The 9,643-nt window shown below is 44.7% G+C and overlaps 1 protein-coding gene across 1 annotated transcript; it reads right to left on the bottom strand.

Annotated features, from left to right (window-relative positions):
* Positions 1–315: 315 nt before the first annotated feature.
* On the bottom strand, positions 316–9,637 carry LOC109970740 (POU domain, class 2, transcription factor 2-like). The gene is made up of 12 exons (XM_020618512.1): positions 9,568–9,637; positions 8,652–8,906; positions 8,234–8,348; positions 7,926–8,017; positions 6,512–6,778; positions 6,276–6,417; positions 5,584–5,732; positions 4,882–5,079; positions 4,722–4,770; positions 3,958–4,105; positions 3,195–3,268; positions 316–1,251 (listed from the first exon to the last, which is right to left on the bottom strand). The coding sequence occupies exons 1-12, from the start codon at positions 9,592–9,594 to the stop codon at positions 872–874; spliced, it is 1,896 nt and encodes a 631-aa protein (XP_020474168.1). The 5' UTR covers positions 9,595–9,637; the 3' UTR covers positions 316–871.
* Positions 9,638–9,643: the final 6 nt, after the last annotated feature.

Here is a 9,643-nt window from a genome sequence, read left to right as displayed (position 1 = left end):
GGTTTATCAGTGTAAAGCTGTAAAGAGAGAGGTAGGTACATAACCTGCTGCGGGATCGGATATCAAATATTAACCTGCACCTGTTTGTCAAGAAATACCATAAAGAGCAATGAATACAAAATAATAGAAAACTAAATATTTTGTAAATCTTCAAATAAAAATAAAAATCCTGAGTGAAATGACAAATGTTTGGTATGAAGCAGAATGAAGCACTGAACTGATCCTGGACAGATCAGAATGTAAAAGTCTTTTTGAGCTAAAGCTTTTCTCTCCGTTTGTTGGTTTTTGTCTTTTTTTTGGTTTTCAGTTTTTGGTATTTGGAGATTTTGGTTTTCATCTTTGTAAGTGTGTGTTTCTCTTCTAGCATCTTTTCTTTTTTAAATTTGGTTGCAACCACCTTGCAGAGCTTCCAAGCTTATTCAAGTCTTTTCTTTTTGCCTCCCATCTCTCACACACAGTTTCAGTTCTCATACCTGCCCTCATCGAGTTATTTCTTTCTCTAGCCAATAAAAAGAGCGGTGTTCCTTTCCTGATGCCAAACAAAACACTCCTCAGTGCCACCACTACAGATGTAGATCATTATTTGGTTTCGAATTTCCTCCCTCCACTCTGCAGTACTCTCTCTCCTCTCCACCCCCTCCCCCTTCTCTTTGCTTCCTCCCCTCATCCATCTGTGTATATTTTTGGCTTCAGAAGACTTCAGCAGGGAGTCACAGAGAGAGAGAGAGAGAGACGAAATCAGAGATGGATCAAACAGAGAGATGGCTTTGGTTGAAAGGTGAGGTTGTAAATTTAGATTTTTAGTTTCTACTACCTCCTCTTCCTCCTCCTTGTCCTCCTGTGATAGGATATTTCGGCTCTCTGTCAGGGATCACTCGGCCATGGCCCCTCCCAGGGGCGGCGGCGAAGCTTCGCTGAAGGAACAGAAAGAGGCTGGACTTGAACAAGGAGATGCAGACTCCTCTGGGCACGAGGTTGGGCTCATGAGGTCGCTGGCACCAGGGGGTGGAGACTGGGAGAAGGAAGGCCTTGAGCTGCATCCACTGCCGCTGCTGCTGACCAGTCCCATGGTGGGTGTGGAGGTTGTCACCATGGAGCCGGTCACCATGGGGAGGAGGGTTGGGCGATTAAGGAAGAGGGAGGAGCGGAGGGAGGGGGGGACAGCAGGACCACCAGGTCCACCCAGAAGCATGTGACCTGTTCCCCCGTCAAGGCTGGACATGGGCAGCTGCCCGCTGCTGGCTGCCAGGGCTGGTACAGAGACGAGTGTCATGGAAAAAGAAATGGGGAGAGGGATGAGGGGAAAATGAAAGTAAAACCAGAAGAAAGTCAAAAAGATGATGTGAAAAAGTGACAGGAGATAAAGAACAAGGTTGAAAACATTACAAGAAAGATGGATAAAAATAGACAAAATAGAGGACATAAAAGTGATGAGGGCAAAGTGACAAAGAGAAGAAGAAGGAGGAGATGCGGTGGCAGTGAAGAGGATGTAGAGATAGGACAGTAAAAAAGAGAACAGACAGAAGGGGAGATGAAGAAGGTTGGAGGGAGATTAATGAACCCAGATCAGGACCAAAGGAGAAAATGTGAAGGAAAGCAGAGTTAAAGAGATGAGAGAAAGAAGTAAAGGACAGAAGAAGACACACGAAGTCAGTGAACATTTCTGACACGTCAGTAACAGAAACAATGAAAACCTGGATGGTGGAGTGAAAATGTCTCCAGAGCAAAGTGAATGTATTAAAATGTGATGTCTCTAACCACAGAACCTGGGATGACAGTTCTTGAAGAGTTTTGTCCTCATCGATTTGACATGTCAGATGCTGTGAAGCCATTTGAGGCAAGTGTGTGATTGTGATAAGGAGCTATACAAATAAAATTTGACTTGTGTTTATACATAGCTTTGTCCATAGCCTGGAAAGGAATGATTACAAATCAAGGCACTGTGAACAAGCCTTATAGTCCAAATGGAAATGACTGAAGGGTTAGTTCAACACAATCACAAAAAACATTTTTCAATCGGTCGCAGTGGGCTGGAGCCAATCCCAGCTGGCACTGGGTGAGAGGCGGGGTCCACCCTGGAGAGGTCGCTAGTCTATCACAGGGCTGACATGTGGACAAACAACCACACACACCTACACTCACTCCTACGGGCAATTTAGAGTTGCTAATCAACCTAAGCTGCATGTCTTTGGACTGTGGGAGGAAGCTGGAGCACCCGGAGAGAACCCACGCAGGCACAGGGACAACATGCAGACTGCACACAGGAAGGCACCTTCTTGGTCGGGGCTTGAACCTGGAGCCTTCTTGTTGTGCCACCCCCCCAAAAAACAATCACAATTCAGCGAGAGATATCAAACGTGGCAGAAAACCAATCCATCAGTCCCAACTCTGCTGTAACAGACAGTGACACCTGCCAACCTTTGAATCTCAGTGTAGTAGTCAACACTTTTATCCATTACAGCAGCATGAGGGTAATCATTCATAGTGTGTGTGGCCCCAGAGGGAATCAAACCTCAAATCCTTTCACATCAACACTTCATTTCAACTCCTTCTTTACACCAAGGCTCCTCTTTCTTCTCTTCTTCTTCTTCTATCAGAGCCGGCAGTGCCAGAACTTAAGCTTCCAAAACCGACTGTGCCCTTCTCATCAACATGTGGCCTGGAGGGCGCCGGCCCTGAATGATGCTGAACAGATCCTGAGAGGAGGGGAAGGTCTGAATTGACGCTATAGGGAGATGGAGTGTGTGAGCTGAGTTTATTTGTGATGCTTAATTGATTTGGCAGCTGAAAAAGGAATTTAGAGTGGAAACTAGTTATTTAGTCAACAGGCCTCGATACCGAGAGGGAGGAGACTGCGTCTGTTCAACTGTTTACTGTAAACTGACTGGGCCTCCTAAGCTCTGCCATAAGGGGCTCTTGTCACATCGTGATAATAGCTGGCAATTGTGTGAGAATCAAATTGAATCTTTCACCATACTGAGCGATTCAGGAAGTTTGTGCTGAGGAGGAGTGTGCACCGGGCTTGCCGGTGGCTGTTGTTGTTGGAGGCTTTGCAAGGAAATTCATTTTGGTTAGAATGGATGAAGGGCGAAATGGGAAGTGGTCTTTAGAAATAGAGACTCAGGATGACTCAGTGGGCTGGAGGGGATGGTCTGCATGCACCAACACACACACATGCACTCATGCACACACACCTTGCATGGTAGCCAGGGGATTGCTGCCAATGAGGGCCTGGTTCATCCCTGTGCTTACTCCCATCATTGTGTTCCTGAAACAAGGATGGACCACAAATTCACACAGAGACACACACACACACACGTGAACATTCACACATGTAGAGAAACAGTCGGCATGTTAACTGATGTGAACCCAACATGCAGACCTGAAGGCATCGGCCTCTTGTCTCCTGATTAATGAGGTTCTTCCCTTGCTTTTGTTCAGCACCCGACATTTCTCTCTGGGTCAAATCTGCATGTCTTAGCTTGTACAGAAGTCTCAAAAGGTTTGATTATTTTGTCTGAGTGCGTCTGAACATGCAGAACTGCAGTCAAACTGTGCAGCAGCAGTCTGACATTCAACAGCTGAACATTATACATTACTTTGCAACATGCAGCTACATACAGAATTTTATCAGGTGATGTCAAGTTAAGATGTTTGTCGTTATAGGTGATCGAGTTCAGAAGGTTTGAAGGTAAAAATCCTAAAAAATGTATCAAACATACAAGGTCGTTAAATATAATTTTAAGTTAATTAAGAAATCTAACATGTTGTAGCTTGTTTCGGTTTTGTTCTTTCAGTCAATACAGAAGAGTCGCAGAGAAAGAGCTGATTGTTTTCATTTTGGAGCAATGATGGCGATGGCTGTTTTTAGTAAAGGAACTGTTTTGTTGTGATCATCTTCAGCCTGAAGAGGAGATGACCCCACTATTTAAAAAAACTACCATTATCAACACTCACCCAGTGTTGAGCCCATGGGCCCCGAGGCTGGGAGGGGCAGGGCTGGCTGTGCTATGAGGAGGCGGAGTCAGAGAAGAAGAGGCGGAACCGAGTGCAGCTGAGCTGACGGGTGTCATGGGGCAGGATGCTGAAGGTGACAAACTGGCAGCTGAGAGGAAAAGAAGAAGAAGGATACTGATGCCACAGAGCAGGTTTGTTGCCAGATGAGTTACGGCATTATTACTAAATAAACACTTTGGTGACACTGCTCTTCATCAACAGTCAGGATGCGAGCGTTTTGAGGGTCTTCTTTAACTCCATTCAACTTCAGCCTGGAGAGAGAAGTTTGCTACTGGAAAGTATTATCCTCGGCTCAATGGGCCAATAAATTTCCAGCTGTGTTTGTTACCTGTCAGGTCATCTATTATATCGGTGAAGCCTGAGATGACTCACGCTGTAGCCAAGGTCTATAAATCATGAGGATGGGTCATGACTCATGGAGGTAAACAACTCAAGATGGGACCAGTGTTTCCATGTTGTTGTCAACAAAACATCATTGTTTTCTATTTCAGTCTTTTTCTCACAGAAATAATTTGTTGGAAAGTGATGCCAAACCAGCAAAAGGCCACGAAAACACAAAAACTTCTTCCAGATAGTGTGAGGACCCGTTTAATTTTCCTGTGACTGACCTTTGGGTTCTAAAAACACAATTGAGGAGCACTACTCCAACCTTTAATAATTTATTGACAAGACTCTACAAGGCACAAACAGTAATTACAGCTGACCTGTTGTGCTTAGGCTGGTGGTGACCTGGGACAGACCCTGACTCGATATCTGGACAGAAAGAGAGGGAAGAAATCAGCAAACATCCATCAGGTCAACTTCTGAAATCACACCAAAAGTGCTGAAGTGGTCAAGCGTTGGTGGATTCATAGTGAACTGTACCATGTGCGGACTGTAGCAGGGGGCTTTGTGCGTAACAACAGGCGAGGTCTGGCTGGGCAGGGGAGGGGTGGTGCTGCTGGAGGGGTTGATGCGTTTCTCTTTCTGCCGGCGGTTGCAGAACCAAACACGAATCACTTCCTTCTCCATGTTGAGTTGCTCTGCCATCAGCAGGATCTCCTCCGAGGTAGGCTTCTGGTTCTGAGGAGGAAAACATCAGACTGATGAGGAAATGTATCAAAGAGGAGCCTGGAGGCTTTTGGCACAAAAATTATAGCAATAGTTGCTTATTAAAAAAGATGGACTATATCTAAAATAGGACCCTGGTCTGGGAGAGACGGAGGCAGATTATGGCCAGAAAGTTCTGATAATAAAGAGTTAAATACATCGAAAAACGTATATAAAATAAACATTTAACTTTTATTTATTATTGTAATGTAATGTACCTGGAAAATGTAATGCAGTCCAGTGGGATAGCTCAGAAACATAGCTTACCTTTACTAAGCTGATAATGGACAGATGTTGACATAGTCAGAGAGGTATTAATTCAGTGAGATCATAGTTAGTGGAGGTGTTGCACTGGGCAATATTATACAGAAATGTGTTTCAAATATTAATCTGAATGCCATGATATAATTCGGTGATACTTTATTCATGTATCTGCCAGTGCAGATTGACAAAGTTGTCTAAGTGACAGTCTCCTACCGTGCTGAAGTTGCGCTCGAGGACCACTCGCACGTTGGTCTCGATGCTGGTGCGTTTCTTCCTGCGTCGGCCAGGTAGACCCTCGATGCCCAACAAGGGGGAGGAGATAGAGGAGGGGCTGGGCAGCATGCTGTCTACTGCCATGGTTTCTGTTATAAAGACAGATGGGCAGAGGCAGAGAGAGAAGGAATTATGAGACATTAAGACATGTAGGCCAACAGACTGAAGCCCAGACAGACTTGTCTGAATTAAAACAGCTCTCACAGTTTTATCCACTTAGGGGACATTTTTATCACAATAATAACTAATCTTATAGTACTATTGCTGACATACAGTATTGCTAAGGTACTCTGTGTCATCTAAATAGATAAACACACACCTTTGTACCAGAAATATAACTAAATATCACATTATCCACAAAATAAAACCACTGTAATTCTTTAAGACAAGACACATTTAGAATCTTTAGTTAATAATATTTCTATCACAAACATCAGTGCATGTAATTTTTTGTAAATGAGTAAGTTTTAAAGCTCATTTAAACATATCATGCAAAATCAGTGACTACAGGGAACAAACTGTTCTTGATGTTTTTTTTTAGAAAGATCTCAGGCTCATTTTGGCAAAAACAAACCCATGTTTGGTGATGATCAGGTAAAAGACACCTGCTCTGAAAAGCTTTGGGTGTTTACCTGCGTCACTCAGCCACTTCTCAAGCAGTGGCTTCAGCTTGCACATGTTCTTAAAGCTCAAGTTGAGAGCTTCAAATCGGGAGATGGTGGTCTGGCTGAAGTCGTTGCCGTACAGTTTTCCCATGGCCACGCCGACATCTCCCTGATGGCGCCACAGAAACAATGTCATGAAACACACCATGTACATACACACCAGGCAAATACACACACACTGTCCACCTTCCTCTGCCCTTTACCTGGGTGAATCCCAGCTTGATGCGTCGCTGTTTGAAGGTGCGGGCAAACTGCTCCAGCTCCTCCAGGTCACTGGGTTCTTCCCCCATGTGACCCCCGTGACTTCCAGAAGTCAAGCCAGACGTCAGTGAGGAAGCCATGGTGCTGCTGGACGCAGAGGTAGCTCCTACAGATGTCACAACACCAACACCGCTGCTGCCAGTAGCAACTATAGAGCCTCCACTGCTGCTGCTGCTTCCACCGACCACAACATCGCTGCTCTTCTCCCTCTGCGATGTCAGAGAAGACAGAGAAGTAAATAAAACATACGTGAGCTTTATTTAGAGAGCCACATCCCTAAAACTGTTATGACCCACAGCTAAATTATTTCAGCTGATAGCGCTCTTAAAAACAACCAAGAACAATGCATTTTCCCTTTCCAGAAATTGGAATAAACTAATGAGTGAGCACATGAGGTGATCAGCTGTAAAACATGCATAAACTAGACCAATCGGTCAAATTCCCAGCAATGGCACAGGTGTGGGGATGCAATGACCTTGACCACCAAAATGTAATCAGCTCATCCTTGAGTCCAAATGGATGTTTGTGACAAATCTGAAGAAATTCGCTCAGGGTGCTCCTGAGAGGATGGGCCGGATCACGGCTGTCGCCCACACGGAGGCATAAACACAATAATTTGACCCTGGATGTCTTAACAAAAACCACACAGATCTTTTTTTCTAAACAGCAGAAATCATACAAAGAAGTTCTGATTTGGAGAAAGTGTTTAACCTCCACCTGTCACTGGGTCAGCTGGTAACAGAAGACGCATGCAGTATGTCAAAGGAAGAATGTGAGCTTCGAGCTTTGGGAGAATCTGCTAATTGACCAGACATCATGCATGACATCTGCTGCTGCACGCTTCATTTACATTCACCATCTCTGTGCATAAAATCAAGAACAAGCAGGGCAAACCTGCTGCTGTGTTTGATATGATTTCATCAACGCCTAATGGAAAATCTATATCAGCCCTTGCATGTGTGAGGATGCATTCATGCATTATGTTATAGAAGATAAAGGCTGTTTGACTTGGGTGTAAATATATATCGTCAAGACAAGGTTTTTATTGGATTGCAAAACTGTCTATTTTGAAAATTGCCTGATGTGCTATATATTTTGTGTTAAGCAGCTGTTAAGGCAGAGACCACCTATTAAAAATATAAAGTGACTGTGCTGCTTTGCTACAACAGAGCAAGACTTTAAGGACAACCGATGTATTTTTGCATTCTGGTAGTAAAAAAAAATTGTGGTGAACATCTAATAAATGCTTTGTGGTACAGTCAACATTATTTTTAGGTGCATAAAAACAAGTGCTACTTGTGTAGAAGTTCTGTAGTTTCATAAGGTCTCTCTCCCTCACACACACAGATTTGTTACCTGTGCTTGAAGCCCCAGGCGCGGTGGGGTTGTCAATAGCCCCCCTGGGCTTTGCTGAGGTAGCTGGATCAGATTTGGTGTCGAGAGCAAACCTGTGACAAGAGGAGGAACAGATTAACAAGTCAAACAATCCATCAGTCACCTGCTCAGTCAATTAACCAACAAAGCAATTAGAGAATTAGGACAAATATTCAGTGGCTATTTGCTTTAAATCAAAAATACAACAAGCATCACTGTAAATCAACTGTAAGTACTCTGTAAGTGAGGGTTAATAACTATCAGTGCTGAGGAGCAGAGCGGGGCCTCACCCTGCTGTGGCTGCTGTGCCTGTGCCGGCTGAGACAGGAGGAACTGGGCAGGAGACTGGAGAGGATGACCCGGCATCAGAACCAGCTGCTGGAGCTGCAGCAGCTGCTGGATGTCCTGCAACACAAACACACTTCAATATCGAGCAGGAACAAACTAGACAGGCCACAAAAAAGTCAAATAATCAAATTAGAAATTCATCTATTTATTAAAAAATGCATAAAATGATTGATTTATATTTACAGCAATAAGTAATATCTGTGAATGTGTGTGTGTGTTTACGTATGCATATACGTTTTATTAGTTTTGTGTTACCTATTTGTGGATTTCCTTCATCAGACGATGTTGTAGTCTGTGTTATATGTGTTTAAGTGTTTCAGTAAACAGGTACATGCTGATTAAAGCAATGGCAGCTCATACCTGGGCTGTGAGCTGGATTGGCTGTGACAGAGCCAGCTGTGGCGGCGGGGCTTTGACCATCTGCTCCTGTTTGGTTGACTGTTGCTGCTGCTGTTGGTGCTGGGACTGTGACTGGTTCTGCTGCTGGTTGGCTTGTTGCTGCGCGGCGGCATGGGCGGCGTGAGCGGCGTTCGACTGCTGAACAGCTGCTGCCAGGAGCTGAGCCTGAGCCTGTTGGAGGAGCAGCTGTTGTTGGGCTGGGAGGAGAGCGGCAAGCTGGGGGAGAGCACAAAGGGGAGGAACAGGAGCAGGTGAAGGAATGAGGCGGTGCAGTGTGGAAGTAAATGTTATATGGAGGAGGAGAAAGAAGGGGAAAAGGAGAAGAAACAAAAGAACAAAAGGATGAGAGTGATCACCAAAAAAAGAGAACAATTATGACAAAAGTGGAGACATAAAGAAAGTCAGGAGAGAGAACAAGGAGCAGTGTCAGCTACAAATTCCAGGAACAGAAGGGTGGGTGAATCTGTACGTGCAGAGTAGGTATACCAGAGCAAGACAAGCAAGAAAAACCACCCACTATCTTCAGAATCCTCAGCGTACGCATTTCACTCTCCTGTGCTGTGGACGATTTCACCACAGTTTGTGCAAGAGTTTCCTCGTCCTTGGACTTACACTGAATATTTGCCTGGGTGTGAGTGTCGTGCTGAAACACATCTAGAGCTGCTAATTTTGAATCATGTAGCATTTTATTCTTCCAAGTGAGACCACAAAGTTGAGACACAGGCGACACAGAGCATGTGGCCATATGCAGCTTTAGTTTCAAGGCTATGCTTCACTTGTCAGTGAGCTGAAACTTTATCACTTTGGATATGAGAGACACTACATTATGAAGCGTTGCGTAGACACATTCCCAAAGCGTTTCTGCGTGTTTGCTCACCCCTGCTAGCTGACTGCCGGCCAGCATCAGCTGTGTGTGGTGGTGCTGGGCCTGTTGCTGCTGTTGTTGGGAGGGA

This window comes from Monopterus albus, unplaced genomic scaffold (assembly GCF_001952655.1).
Source record: "Monopterus albus unplaced genomic scaffold, M_albus_1.0 scaffold206.1, whole genome shotgun sequence".
NCBI lineage: Eukaryota > Metazoa > Chordata > Actinopteri > Synbranchiformes > Synbranchidae > Monopterus > Monopterus albus.
The sequence above is the reverse complement of the archived record's forward strand: the minus strand, read 5'-3'. Positions and strand labels throughout refer to the sequence as shown.

Bases quoted from the DNA above. Each gene is read 5' to 3' on its own strand.
- LOC109970740 (XM_020618512.1), bottom strand. From the start codon at position 9,594: ATGCTGGCCGGCAGTCAGCTAGCAGGG. The intron at 8,349-8,651 runs GTATGAGCTGCC...TTTGTGTTGCAG, and splicing joins CAATCCAGCTCACAGCCCAG to GACATCCAGCAGCTGCTGCA. The intron at 6,418-6,511 runs GTAAAGGGCAGA...TGGCGCCATCAG, and splicing joins TCAAGCTGGGATTCACCCAG to GGAGATGTCGGCGTGGCCAT.